The sequence below is a fragment of the Mauremys mutica genome, chromosome 3 (genome assembly GCF_020497125.1).
Source record: "Mauremys mutica isolate MM-2020 ecotype Southern chromosome 3, ASM2049712v1, whole genome shotgun sequence".
NCBI lineage: Eukaryota > Metazoa > Chordata > Testudines > Geoemydidae > Mauremys > Mauremys mutica.
Window position 1 is genome coordinate 52,963,202 of NC_059074.1, and position 15,864 is coordinate 52,979,065.

Below are 15,864 nucleotides of genomic sequence, written 5' to 3' on the forward strand. Positions count from 1 at the left end.
GGCAGCTGGGTTGCCTGTATTTGTTTGTAATGAATTATTTGTTTGCACAAGCCATCATGTAAGAGTGTTTGGGAAACAAAGAAGAGGCAGGCAGTTTAAAATCAAAGCTTTTAATAAAGTCTCATAATAACAAGAGATAAACTAATATGTATATAGAGGCAAACATTACTGCACATCACATTTCCCCATCCAAAGAAAGTAGGTGGGCACACAGGGCATTGTATAATTCCCTTGCTCTCCTGGACCCAGCCCCAATTATCAGACATCTACTTTCTGGTTGTGTGCTCTGGGCCTGAAACCAGCACTCTCTTGAACCTGCTCCTGGTGAAAGCTCTCCCCATTATCCTTGCATATGTTGTGCAGCATACAGCCTGCTCCAATAACACAAACTGTCATCCAAAAAGATTTGTGGGAAGCAGATTCTTGCCTTCAGTCAGCCAAATAACATTCTAAAACACCATCATCTGCAGTTACTCAGCATGTAATTAGACCTTCCTCTGCCAGGTACTCTTACAACAGGGTAGGAGTCATGGCAGTAGAGAGTAGGCTGGCCCCCCTAAAATATAAGGGGGAACAGAAACCCTAGTGATATCCCTATTACTGGAAGAGAATAAAGTACTTTCCTGTCCAAATAGATATGCATCATATCTCCTGAGAAACCCGGCATCATACACCCTACTAGTACCTCCACTGTTGATATTCATTGACTTCCCTCTGTGATTTAACAAGTGAGTAGCATCCATTCTGTCTGACATGTTCATGTGCACCTTGTGGGTAGTGAACAATGGGCCATTGATGGCCCTAGTACATTTCAAAAAACCTATTTTCCGAATGCCAGCTATAATTTCTGAGACATTAACAATATAAACCACAGCAATAATTGCCTCACAAGCCTCCATCTTCACAGGATCAAAATTTACTAACACTAAGGTGGTTAGCCATTGATCAGTAAAGAGTCTAGGGTAGACAGCTTCCAGATGGAAACAGGAATCTGATTCTGATCTGACTTAGCCTCCCTCATCTGTGTGTCCTGGCAAGTGCCTCACAGAGCTCCATGAAGTTGTGCTTCCTTTAGGAAGTTCTGGAGCCACTGCTAGTCATCCTGGGCACTTGCTTGAATGGAGGTTGTGGACAGAAGTGAGGCGTGTGCAAAGCCAGAACTGCTTTAGTTTACTGTTTTGGTGGGTTAAAACCATCTTGGGATACCACAAAAATGATAACAATAGAGAAGTAGTATATGACAATAACTTGACCTTGCTATACGACTTCAAGGACAAATGTACCTTACAAAGTGCAAGATGGAATAAGAGGTACAATTGTGACTTAGCCTTTGTCGCTTCTGAAAGTGCAGGCAACTTCAGAGGGAGGTCATGGAAGTGATCCTAAGATCACAGCATAGACCAGAGCAAGTGACAGCAAATGCTGTAGTTCAACCCGGGAAAAGAAAGGACTCTCAGATATTCAACTTTAGAAAAGCTGACTGGGAAGGTTTTACCTCTAAACAGTAAACGTTTTGAGAAACAGTAAGAAGGTGCAGATCATTTTCTTCATGCTCAAGAATTGACTTTTTTGGCTGTGACGAATGGTCAGAAAAGTAGATAGCATACTCAGCAGAATGGATTGCTCCAAGGTTCTGTACTATCAACTTGTTATTTTGTGTCTACACATATGACAATTGGAATTCTCCAATGTGAAAAGATTCATTTATTCAGATAATCTTGCATTGACACCCAATCAAAAAGACTTGAGGACACTGAGTGCATTCTGACTGCCTCCGCAGCTGTACTTGGAAAATACTATTGCACATGGTTCCTGAATGCCAACCTGCATGCACAAGTGTGTGCCTTCCACATGAAACATTATCAGACAAAGTGAAAATTCCAGATATCATGAGATGGTACAATCCTTGAGCACTATGAACATCCAGTGTACTTTGAGGTCACATTAGACCAAATGTTGACATTGAAAGAGCACTTGTACATGCACATGATGAAAAAGAAATTGAATGATAGAAATTGTGTACTCCAGAAATTGGCCAACAACGACAAAAAAAATGGGGAGCTGATCACTAAATATGCCAACCAAACAATCTCACCCTGTGTTACTCAACTGTGATGTACTGTGCACTGGGATGGTCACACTTGAGCCATGCACACAAAATTCATACTGATAATCCATCCTGTAGGATCACCAGAGTGACTTTGAAACCAGCTCCCACATTGCTGATATTATTGCCTTGTGCAGGTTGCACCACCATCAATGAAGCAGGATGCCTTCATTAAAATAAAGATAAAAACCGGTGCATGATCCAAGACATCCACTGCATGAGCACATTCCACCACTCAAGAGGTGGAAGTCCAGGAGCTTTGCCTCTGAAAATTCTTTATTCCAAAATATCACTGTAGAAGGCTACAGAGTAACAAAATGCCAGAAAATCTCAGTGATCTTTGGGAACCTGGTCCCTTCAGAACTCCCTCCAGTCAGGGACGGCTCCAGGCACCAGAACGCCAAGCGCATGCCTGGGGCAGCAAGCCACTGGGGGCACTCTGCCAATTGCCACGAGGGCGGCAGGCAGGTTACCTTCGGAGGTTTGCCTGCGGAGGGTCCGCTGGTCCCGCGGCTTCGGCGGACCTCCTGCAGGCGTGCCACCGAATCCGTGGAACCAGGGACCTCCCACAGACAAGCCGCCGAAGGCAGCCTGCCTGCCGTGCTTGGGGCGACAAAATACCTAGACCTGCCCCTGCCTCCAGTCATTGACCTCAAACAAAAACAATAATATACTCAATATAATAAATCAAGCGAGAGCTGGGGTGGCAAAGATGGTTGACAATATGGTCAAGTGGAAGCAGGGAACAACCCCCAAATGTGAATGTGGAGAGTGTAGACAAATACTTGAAAACTACCTGATTCAGTGTCCTCTGTCAACATCCTGTAATCCCAAGGAACAAGTCAAGATAAGTGACAATACAAAGTCTTGACTGCAGTTTTGGAGCAACAAGCTATGATGTGGTAGGCTGAGAAATGTTACGGGTCTGGGAAGGACAAACAAGTTCTCCCACAATACACTGCAAAACAATTCATAGTGTGACATATCTTAGCACTGCACAAAGAGTCATGGGATATGCCCCAGAAATCTTAATGCCTAATCCAGGTGACTGCAGTGCAGTGACCCAAATACGACCCTAATGTAACTTAGTAGTATGGATGCTCACAGCCAGGCTTGGTAAACAGGGGCTCCAATATTAGGGTGTCCAGACCTGGATAAATTCTGCAGTGAAAACATACCCTAAAAGTATTTACTTTGCTCATATGGAACCCATTCCTCCAGTCTTCACTTAGGTAAACCTCCAAAAGACCATAAATTCATGGTGGTGGTCTATTCCTGTTCATATTATGTAAAGTTTCCAAATGCCACTTTTGTGGTGGTATGAACAGATTTTTTTTAATGTTTTGGTTCATATTTAAAGAAAAATGATGATTTAATTATTTCATCTTATGAGAAACAGCTACTGAACCATAAACTGCAAAGTAATGTATTTATATCTTCATGTGCTGCCCACAGGAGTAAAACAACCTTTTATATCAGAGGTTTCTTTACGGGGTTTTTTTGGTCAACATTTCATTTAAATATAGTTATATATAAGCAATATTCAAATTCATTAAAATTACCTGTATCTTCCAAGAGTCATGACACGTCTTCACAGATTAGCTAAAGACATTAATTTTCATTGATACTATAATCATTTAATTTACAAGACCTCTCAAATATCTGACATTTTCCTTACCTAATAGTTCAGTAAGAAAATATTTTTCTAAAATAGAGAGCAGTTTGCAGCCCCAACCATCACTGCAATAATATACATGTCAACTGATGTGTCTGCTTGCCATACTGAGTCTGATTTCTAAGCTGGAGAATAGCCAAGGAAATGAGAAACCTGTATTTAAGGGCAAACTGTATCTTATCTGTAATGATTGACATTTTAACATTGCCTCCCATAGGGCAGACAAGATTAGAGAAATGTAGTGAAAATTATCTTGTCTAATTCTGAATAGTTTTGTTTTTGTTTTGTTTTCATATGTTGTCATTTACCACTGGAAGTCTGAAATGATATGTTAAAATAAATAATCTTAAACTTGCTTTCAGCTAAAAATGTATTTTATTTTACTTTGGATAATTTCGTACAACCATGTGTATGGGATAAGAATACTTTAAGTTAAAAAAAATCTAATTCCTCACTATGACAGTTTGTTGATGACAAAACCAGGTTAAAGATTATGTTTTCTTTTTTCTAGGATGACAGTCCTAAAAAAAAGCTATTAAATATGCATAGTTTCTATATAATTAAAAAAATCAAATAATTACTTCACCCACAGTTGCAATAATGATATGGTATCAGAATGCTTATATTTAGAATGCTGACAGAAAAGACATTTGATATCAAGGTGGATGTTATAAAGACTGTTTCTCATGACTAATGTTGCTCACAGTCTGAATGAAAGCTTTTCTTCAATTAGTGCTCTAGGTTTTTTAATGTAGCAATCATGAAAGGTGTCAGTCTGACACCAGGAGAGACTGAAGTCCTTTGGTTATCAGGAGTACAGGTACAGTTGTGGCCACATCAGTACAAGCTTTCGCACAATACTCTGCTAATGTGTCTCACCTCTGACCTGTAGGATCATGTCTGGGGTTTACAGGATGTTCAGCATGCCCATTTAAGACTTACCCTTTCTGCTAAGAGTGACAGTTAATGACAACCGAAATAGTATTCTTTGGAGCTGAGGACGTTTTTCCACTGGGAACTAACTAAGACTACATAGCAGCTGTCAGAGGTTAGTGGCTTGCCATCACACTACTTACCTCGGACTGCTTCAATTGGTGAGATAGAAGTAAATATGAAAGTTCTTTATAAATGATTAAGATGCAGCACTGTATATCAGAAAGTGATACACAGTAGAGAGGATGTGTTACATAAATATAATGAATTTGACGTTTATAACTGCAGGTCCTGTTGTAGAAGGTTATCATTCATTTTCAACCAGAGAGGAATCTTTTTTTAGTAAATCCAAAATTATTGGTTCTAAACAGCTCTCAGTGTACTTTCTAGAAATGTGCTTGTAAAATACAAGGCAACTTCTTCTTCTTTTTTTTTAAACCCTCTCAAAGCTCACTAAAAAACCCTTCCAAATCAGATACCTAATTTAGAATGTTAACATTTCAGTAATATACATTCATAACTAATAAATAAAGCCATCTATAATCTTAATTGAACACTTCAAGCAATTAAATATTACTGTGTATCTGTTAGAGAGCAACACTAAACTGAAATAAAATGTTTTAAAGACCTACTCTGCCACAAGATGGAGTTGGATGGTTGCATCACTTCAACATCTATGGAGTTATTACAGATTTATAATATCCTATTGCATGAAAATAAGTTTGATCAGGGGAAACCAGAGGTTTTATTAATTATTATTATTATTGGGAGGGAGAGGTGAATCTTGTTCCAGCATGTATATATTAAGTATAAGACACTAATAAAAGTGTGACATGAACCTTAATGGTAAACTAGAATGTATATGGAGCTTTGGTTACAGTTGCCTGGGTTAACCTACTCTGTTCTTATTTAAAAAAAATGAAATTTAACATCTATGTTTGTTATCTTGACTCCGATTTCCTAAATGTTGTACAGTCTACATTGATGAGGGCCAAAATGATGAGATCAGAATCTAATTTGGAGAGACTATGGGTAAATAGGCCACAACTGGATTGAGAATGTAACAAAGTAAGACATAATAGCAAAATGTTGCAACTTTGTTTGAAGTTGGAGGAAAAAAGTTACAGCAGCTCTATGCAATGATTAACTTCTCCAGCATTTTGGTATTCAGATAAAGATTGAGTGCCTGGACTATATAAGGCCTAAATAGGCCTGTCTGATACCGATATCCAGGGGGACCTGCATAATCTCAAATCCTACACTGTCCTGGTGTGTTGAACAAGCAATTATGAGAGAAAATGTCCAAACTCTCAATGTAGGCTATTGTCACAAATCCAACCCTAAATGGAATGAAAACATGTGTTAATGATCCACCTGGGGGAAAAGGCATCCCTTTACTTTCCATCTCTCTCAAACCACTTCCCCACACACAAACATCCTCAGCCGCTAGCATAACCCTTGCTGCCATGATGTACCACTGGATTTTGAACTGACCTGCATTTATGTTTTTATAGACCGTGATTCAGCAAAACACATACATACACACACAGCAACTCATAGCCAGCTTCAGGAGATTGCTTCCCCTCTCCTCTAATAGGCAGAAATATGACTCTTAGCAATTCCTTTCTATCTTTTAAAGGCACAGCTCCATTGTGTCCATGGGTGTTTGTCCCTCTGGGGGAAAAAATGTTACATCTGTCTGCATCCATTAATCTTCAGTGGAGGGTAGGGAGTGGAAAAAGAACAAGGTAACATTTTCATATTGGTGGACAACTCAGAGGTATTCAAGCTCTTGGACACTTACCTGAATGAAAAACTATCACTTGACCTTTTGAATTTCACCCATTATTAATTTCAATTCAAGTATATCTTACTATGTTGCACACTTTAATCAGTAGCTTAAGTGTGGATATATTTTTTGCTAAATAAAGCCTGAGATAATACTAGAAGGATCCTGCCTGAGAGTATAGTAAAAACTAAAATGTGCATAAAACACCACATTTAGGGTCAGATTTTGAAAAATAATATATGTGCAAAATGTTGGGTACACTTGTATGCTAAGGCCTGATCCAAACAAGCATATAAACTCATGCTTAAATTTAAGTCTGTGAGCAGTCCCATTCACTTTAATGGGACTATTCACATGCTTAAAGTTAATCATATGCTAACTTCACTAAGAATGATTTGAAGGACACTCTTTATGGGTTAGCATTGTTTCCAGCAGTTTGTTGTGCCCATTTCATTCATCTTATACTTTTTAATATGAAAACTGGAAAAAAAATGAAAAGACTTTTCGATAGAAATTAGTTATATTTTTAAATAGTGCTTAGTTATTCCTAGGCAGTCAGCACATGATTTTAGAATCACCAAGGGTGACAAAGAGTGGAGAAATTATAGTCGCATTTATAAAGAGCATTACAGCAATCAGAGAAGCATCTGCCACTGAATGATATCTATTTCAACCCCCTGCAGGAGGGAAATGATGTAGCTAAGAATCACATGAAAGCAAAATGCTGCATATATAACAATTTTAGAACATCTGTACAGAAAAGTCTAAAGGCTAGCCTTACTTAAAAATACCTGCATAAATCTAGAGTTATATACTCATTTCCAGTTTCACTAATTTTAAAATATATCAGTTTACAAATTCTATACACAGTGTATAAAGTACATTTTCAGATCAGAGTTCAACTATTTATGTTCTCTGTTACACGTGCCATTTGGATTTCTTTCATTTACTTAAAATTCAGTCCTTCAAATGGAGATATATTTGAGATAATAATAGAACACAGACCCTTTTATCTTCAGGTTTCCTGGTCATACCTAGCCCAGGTTGGCAAGCAACTGAAAAATAATAGCTTTCCAAGAATAATCAAATGGTTATGTAAAAACAGCTGGTGGTCCTATTCCAGAAATTATGCAATGTTCCACATCTAGGCTGGTAAAATTAATAATTGTGAATGTTTCCAAATATAGTTAGCCTTTTCAATTAAAGTATTCATTGAACAATATATGTGGACAAATTTTCATCTCTGGAATGAATGATCATTTTGACTATTTGTTCTTCAGTATGCAAAGACAATCATTTCCCTTTTATATATTTCAAGTTAGTATTTTGAATAAGCCAATCTTGTAATGATGGAAATAAAGAAAAATAAAGGAAAGCAGTGAGCTTCAGCTGGCTTGACCAGCTCTATGTACCCCAACTCACTGTTGTCAATCTGTATCTAAAAAGTGTCCTGTTAGATATCCATGCAGGACTGTCCTTAGTTTAAGAACACTAAAGGAAAAGTATGTTCTTTTGGTTAGAGCTCAGGACTGGAAGTCAGGAGATCTGGATCATTTACCAACAGCTGAATGAGCATGTAACCTGGGGCAAAACATACAAATACCCCTTCAGCAGGTGGGGAGGGAGGGTGACGAGATCACAAGAGTAAAATATCAGATTACACGGGGGCAGCCACAGGTGCACAGCCCTGACCAGAGCCATGGGGGAGGGGGGGCTCACAGCCTTAGGAAGATGTGAGAGGGGTGTACGATCCCTGCTTCAGCCCCTGCAAGGGGTTCATGGCTCCAGCTCCTGCCCCTGGCAGAAGCCACGGGGCAGGATGCAGGACCTGGCTTGGCTCAAGCCCCTGGCTGAAGCCACAGGGCAGGGGTGCATGATCCCAGTTCCAGCCCTGGCCGCGCTGCTGGATCAGCCCAGCTGAGAGTCACCTCAGTTCCCAGCAGAGCCGGTGAGTGCAACCAGGGGAGGGGGCAGGGTGTGGGGGATGAGTGTCTGGGAAGTCTGTGGTGGGGTGCTGGACAGTGAGGAGATGGAGGGCGCTGGGCGGTGGGAGGGTTGTGTGTTTTGGGGTGCTAGGCAATGGGGGGTCTGTTGGGAGGCACTGGGAAGTGGGAGAGATCTGAGTGTGTTGGGGCACTGGGCAGTAGGGGTCTGTGTGGGGTACTATGTAGTTGTGGTGGTGGGGCTGTGGGGAAGGGTACTAGGTAGTGCGAGAGGGGGAGATCTATGTTTGTTGGGGAACTAAGGAGTGGGGAGTTCTGTGTGGGGTGCTGGGCAGCTGTGGTGGGGCTGTGGGTGGGGGAGCACTAAGCAGGGGTGATGGTGTGCAGGGCACTGTGCATTTTTGGTGGAAGGGTTGTGGGGTGGGGGCACTGGGCATAGTGGGTCCAGGGGATGCTGGGCATAGCGGGTCAGGGGGACGCTGAATGGGGGAGCTGTGTGACACAGCATGGGTCTTCCCCCAACAGGAAGGGGCATGCTTGCAGCACAGGGCCAGGCGGACCAGTGTGCGTCTGACCATGCCATGCATGCCACATTGCCCCTGGTCGGACCTCCACTCATTTCCTGACCTGAGGGCTGGAGCAAGGGGAGGAGGTGAGGGAGTGGGATCCTAGTGGTGCTTACCTGGGTCCTAGGATCTGTGGTAGCCGGGGGGGTTCCACATGCTGCGCTTGCCACTAGCACCAGCTCTGCAGCTCCCATTGGCTGGAACCATGCCAATGGGAGCTGTGGGGGCAGGGTTTGCAGGTGTGGGCAGAGCCCCCTGGCCACCCCTGACCCTAGGAGCTAGAGGGATCTGCCTGGGGCAGGGTGGGGTCCTGATGGCACTTACCTGGGGTGGCTCCAGGGAAGTGGCTGGCAGGTCCTTCTGGCTCCTAGAGTCAAGTTGGTCAGTGGGCTCTGTGCGCTTCCTGTACTCACAGGCCCTGCTCCCACAGCTCCCATTGGTTACAATGGAGCTGGCGCTGGTGGCGGTCGCAGCTCGTGAAGACCCCCCTGGCCGACCCTGTGCCTAGGGGCTGAAGGATCCTGCAGATCGCTTTTCAGGAGCTGCATGGAGCCAGCTAGGGAGCCTGCCTGCTAGGTTGACCAATTCACTCTAGCCTCATGCCAAAATATTGGGACAAATGGTGTCCCGACCATACATCAGTCGGGACATGGGATGAACAACTAAATATCGGGACAGTCCCAATTTTATCTGGATGTCTGGTCATCGTAGAGGGGGGTCAGACCACCAGGGGTGATGGCTAACTCCTGGTAGGGCAAGGATAAAGGGAAAGCTCATTCCTACACATGCTGGAGCTGAGCACCTCCTTGTGCTTCAAAGTGTATATGGGAGTTGCATTAATTTAGATGGAATAAATGGGCCCAAAAATGTCAAAGGTGTTAACATGATCCTCTCACTGTCCAACATTAAAAAGTGTTTGTGGTTTCATATACTGAGACCTCAGTCTACTTGGTACCAGCGTAAACACCTAATTAAACATTTAAACCTTTTATTAAAACATACAGAAAAGAATAGGGAAGACTAAAGCATTTGAAATGTAAAGTACTAACATCCCTTCTTTGCTTTCCTGTTACCTGGAGAGAGATTTTAGAAGGAAAGCTCCCCTCCCCGTCCCCCCACACCCCATGAGCCTTATACATTGTAATAACTGTCCTTTTTAGGGAAAGATATTAAATTAGTTGAAATGGACTGAAGCAGTTATTGCTGCTATTAAAGTCTAATCCCATTTCCTAGAAGACAGACAAGCACATAAATGGGGAGAGGAAAGAATAGCAAAGATAGAAAAGGAACCTTCTGACTCTAGTGTTGACTCACTTGCAACTTCACTGCTGGAAAAACAAAGGCATAGCACAAGCTCCTATATGCCACCTGAGACCTTGCAAATTTGTACCAGCACCGAGCTATTTCAGGCACTGCTTTCAGCTGCCTCTTTCTGGTAACAGGCTCACTTCTGTGTTGCAAATGATACAGTCTTGACTGTCTGAGCCAGACTCTTACTAGGTAGAGGGCTATAGGAAAAAGATAGGAAAGAGAAAATAAGATGGGAAAGGAAAAGGACACACTATGAGTGCACAAGTGCATGCACGAGAAAATTTCACATCCCAGGTAGTGTTCAAGATTTAGTTGGAACTGGCAGTGTCATCTGGGTCACTCTCTCTGGCCTGAGCAGGTTCTGTGTACATTACTCTATATTCTAAGTGCCATGTAGGTGGCAGAATGTTGCTGAATTATCAATGAATAGCAAAGAATATAATAAAAATAACCTAGTTCATTCTGCTATTTGAAAAGCTATTAGCAAACTAGTTCATTTTATCTTATTTAAATAACTTAAAATGAACAGTGGTCCCAATGTCAGTTCCAATGTTTCTAGAGGCCTTTATTAATTTTCTAGTCTATTTAAATCAAAATAAGAGTTTGAGAGGTAAGAGACAAATTATTTCTGCAAAGAATTCAATGTAGATTGAAAGGTATGATACACTTTTATTTCTGGCTGCTTTATTTGGTTACGGCAGTGCCCGTATTGACAATATTCATGCTTTGAAGAACTCCAGGGAAGCCCAGGAAAAAAAACATCTGCTGAATTCAGCCCTTTTTGGCATTCCTCTGGCTGGAGTTTCATCGGCTAAACTGTTCACTTTGTCACACCTCAAGTATACATCCCAACAGGCCCTTCTAAGTAATACACTCAAAATCTGTACAGCAACCATGAATGCTTTTGTACAGCCACCTATTTCAAAGTTTACTTTAGCGCTGTCATTCTTAATCCTCCTTTTATAAGGGGACAATTTCAATTTTGGGATTTTGAGCTAATCATTTTATTCATCTCTTGTTTAGTAACTTTCCCCAACTTCTCTAAGAGTTTGCAGAATTCAGTTTGCTAAAGGGTTACTAGCTGACATATTGGATTCCTATGTCAGCACAACATATAGTTTACTCCTCCAAGGTCTTGATTTAAATTAGGTCATGCCATGGTTACTGGAACTTGTCCTGTTATGATACCTTAATAACAAGAAAATTAGTTCAGGTTAGCCAACTCTGATACATAACACGCTGGGTAGCTTGGTGATCCTGAATCCAAAGCTATTTTATTCAGTAATGACTGTCTAGTAAACAACAAGAAACATGTCTTTCTTATATTGTTCCAGTAGTAATTATGTGTTAGAAAGTACTAGAGACATACACTTTATCACTACTGAAAGCAATGGATTAATCAATGCCAATTTTCTATTAATAAAGACAGAACTGATTATATGATGCAGGAAGATCATTACAACTCTTAGATACTTTTTAAAGTAAAGGTTACTGAACACAGATGTTAAATTGCTGTGCCAAAATAAGAAATATAAGAAAAGTAAAATCTATTGAACCAGATGCTCAGCTTGTGTTACTTAGTGTATCTCCATTGATTTATGTTAGCTGAAGACTTGGCCCCAAATGTTTCCAACTTTTTATGACAAATAATCATTGTTGGCGTCAGATAGCTCCCACAAAGTTGTAATACAAGATATTGAAAAATTGTGTTAAAAGCAAACCTATAGGGAAATATTTTCTGTTAGTTAGAGCAGGTTACAGGGATCCATGATTCCCAGTTTCTATTCCTGACTCTGAACCATACATGAAGGGTTTGATGTTTCATAGTCTTGTAGTAGGTAGGTAGTCTAGATATAGTATCTGGTTCATATGTGGTGGGCTGATAAGTTGTTTACTTGGAAACACAGTGTGCGTGTGTGGCTCCCTGTGGGCCAGATGGAGTAAGGGGTGGGAGGACTGACCTTGGCATTGAGAGGAGGAGGAGGAGATGATGATGATGATGATGGTGCCTTTTATTCAGTTATCTCAAAGTATTTTATACAATCTTTGAAAGAGAAGTTTGTAAATTTGCCTTTTAAAAGCAGGAAATTCACAGCTAAGTTTCCAACACCAACCTCCCCGGTATGACTTCTCATACTCCTCCTCCTCATACTTACTCCATCTGGCCCACAGGGAGCCACACATGCACACTGTCTCCTCAAGTAAACAGATATTTTCAATATCTTTTATTACAACTTTGTGGGAGCTATCTGATGCCAACACTCTCACATGCAGTTAAAATACACTGAACCTGGTAAAATAGAAGTCATGGACAGTCTAAACTCAGGCTGAATTATCCATGACCAGATTTTGATACCCTTACTTACGGGTTCTGAACTTTGGGGCCATGAGCAGGTGCTAGGTAGTTGGCAACACCCTGCAATTTGCATATTACCAAAATGGGAGAGTAAACCCATATCTATAGGAAGGGGATCTCAGTATGGAAAGGATTGAGAGCCACTGCCCTTACATTTGTTGATTTTCATCTTTTGCCGTAAGTAGTCTCGTTGTGAGTTCACAGGAGAAATATGTGTTTCAGTTATGATTAAAATTAACTTAGTTTTCCTCACAGATCTCAACTTGGAAACTGCACATTAACAACTCAATCTGTTTCATGTAAATTTCTGCTTTATAATTACTGTTACAGCATAGAAAATAAAATGAATTTCTTACCTGTAAAGTCTTTGTTACATTCACAAATAAAAGTATTTGGAGTAACATTGCTGCAGTTGCCATTCAGACAGGCGTGAGGCTGGCACTGTCCAATTATTTCTGAACAGTTTTTACCTAGTGAAATCATAGTACAATAGTAAGGTAGCTTTTTGTGAAGAGTCAATTATATACTGAATTTTTAACACAAACACACACACACACACACACACAAACACACACACACTTACTTTGTTAATAGAATATTAAGCTTGCAAATTTCAGCCCAAATAGTTTGTCTCACAAAAAGTTATAAGCATCTGAAAACAGTTTTAATGGGAAGTGTTGGCCAAGTTTATATGCATTGCTACCAGACCCAAAATATTAAGATACAGACATATGACTGATTTAGAGCTATTGTCAAAGCTTTAATTTAGTATACATTATTTGTTTCTTGGTTATTGGAACGTAGATAGCTTGTATTGGCTTCCTAGAAACTGCAAATCCTAGAAACTGCTTGAAGGTGGAATCAGTTTTTGCATGAATTTTGCTTAACATGCAACTCACTGGAAATTACTGCACCAGTCATAAATTGCTTGTACCTTACAGCATATGGGTCTAAATACCATATCATTATGCTTGTCACTTGAATTGTTGCTATGATATTATTCACACTCGAGCAAATATTCTGTTTTGTTAACATTATGGGAGACATTTTTCCTTCGCTTACACCTGTGTAAGCACATCTGCAATATCTGCTGTTTTAATCTTTGTGCTCCTCCTTGCCATACAGTTTATTTAATATTAGAACTTTATTGGCAATATGAATTGATGGCAGTAGCTGAATCCTGTCCATTACTGCCTAGCAGAACAGTTAACAGTATGTTTAAATAATGTTTGAACGAATTAGCAGCCTTACATTTCAGCAGAGTTCAAATCAGTACCTTCCACAAAGAAATAGGCATAGTATGTTTTCTGTTTTCACACCATTTTTACTAAACTTTGGAAAATATGTATTAATCTTTTCATAACTTTGCCACCATTCATAATTGGACAAATTCTCCTATTTGTGAATGCATTTGCTAATAGAATTATTGCATGGAGATACCTTAATATAATTATAACATCGATCAATGGCAAAACCTGCTCAAATATTTAATTTCTTATTCTATGATCACATATCTATCACTCATTTGGGTCAGCTGTGTTTTGTAGGCACAGCCTTGTGTTTGGGGTAGTGAAGAACCATAACATTAAAGGGGGGATCAACAGACCTGGAATTCCCAGATTTGCAGACATAGAACACAGTCAATAATACCTTTATATGGAGGGCACCTTACTTCTCTCTATTCAACCAGTAATTTCTATTGGCTGCTATACAGGAACAGCACCACAGCTTTGCCTCATTCCTGCCCTTTCTCTTCCATGTTGGGGTGCAGTAAACCCCCCCAGAAAGTATAAATGGAGCAAACCCTATAATTTCTGGGGACCTGATTCCAAATCCGCTCAAGTCAATACCAGGTTGCAGAATTATTTCAATGGGTTTTGGATCAGGCCCTCAGTACAGGGATTGCAATACTTCCTGACACTTAGACAGGCTATGCAAAGAGTGGGAAAGAGCTCATTTCACCTTTCCCCACAAATGTTCAGCTGGGTAAGTACTGCAAAGTCTGGTCCTAAATTATTGCACAAATTTACCATAAGAAAACGTTAACTAAGTATACTGTAATCGTGTCAATAGGTCATCAGAAGCTCACTTACACAAAGAGATTTATTTACTGCATTTACTTTTTTATATTTGTTTCAAGCTTTTTTGAAAAGTTTACAGAAGAATATTATATTCTTCTACAAATATTGTCTATCTATTTAGTGGGGGAAAGAATATTACCTGCAAATTGTGAGGGACAGGCACATTCATAGGAATCCCCAATAGTTCCTTCTCTTGTGTCAATACAGGAGGCATTGTTCTGGCAGGGTTTACTAGAACACGCATCAAACTCCTGGCAGAATCTTCCAGAATACTGTTGAGAACAGTAGCAGTTATATGCCTCTTCCCATACATGGCTTAAGCATCTGCCATGTCTGGAGCAAAAAGGTGCATTTGAAGACTGTTGGCAAAACTGCTGCTTCACTGTTACGTTGAGCCGAAGGCCCAAGTTGCATAACGGTGGTCCTTTGGTCTGAACTTCTGCAAAATAATGAGTTCCAACTTCAAGCCACTGAGGGTCAACTTGGTGCATCCCTCTTAACCTGCAACCAAAAATCAACTGATCTTGAAGAAAGTCTTTTGTGGGGCACCTAATAAATTCTTCCATGGAAACATTCCCCAAATTCATCCCATGTGACTGAAAAGATGGCTCTGAAGATATGAACAGAGTATCCCCCAACTGAAGCTGCAATGGACATATTTGAGGGACATTCAAAGCCTGCTGTTCTAGGATGTTCCTTTCAATATTGGTATTTATATTCCAGCAATCTGTGTAGAAGTTCGAGCAGATGTTGTTCATCAGAGTCCATTTCATGACGTGGTGCTTTGGTTGTGTGCGCCATTCCACACTCATTTGCCTCTCACATATTATCTGTCCATTTGCAGTGTAGGTTTGAAGAGACACCATTACAAGAATGATTGATATTATAGTCATTGTTTAGGCTAGTGAATTTGAGTTCTGTCACAATTGCATAGGTACTGGAGACAGTTTTAGAATAAGTGTCTCTTATTCACTGAGATCTGTCTGCATTTTCTTGTTTGTTGTAAAAATAGCCTTTAGGAATACAAAATAGAGAAAGAATATAATCTGTTTAGAAAAATTACAGTAAAATATCACTGCAACCAGAAAGCATTTGATACATTC

General features: G+C 40.4%; 1 protein-coding gene across 1 annotated transcript in view; it reads right to left on the minus strand.

Annotated features, from left to right (window-relative positions):
* Nucleotides 1-15,654, minus strand: part of LOC123366637 (protein eyes shut homolog) — a 121,074-nt gene extending 105,420 nt beyond the window's left edge. Inside the window, exons 1-2 of the mRNA XM_045010284.1 lie at nucleotides 14,901-15,654; nucleotides 13,037-13,150 (exon numbers count right to left, since the gene is read on the minus strand). Coding sequence (XP_044866219.1) covers nucleotides 13,037-13,150; nucleotides 14,901-15,654 — 868 coding nt within the window. The remainder of the gene's footprint in view (nucleotides 1-13,036; nucleotides 13,151-14,900) is intronic.
* Between the last annotated feature and the right edge of the window lie 210 nt (nucleotides 15,655-15,864).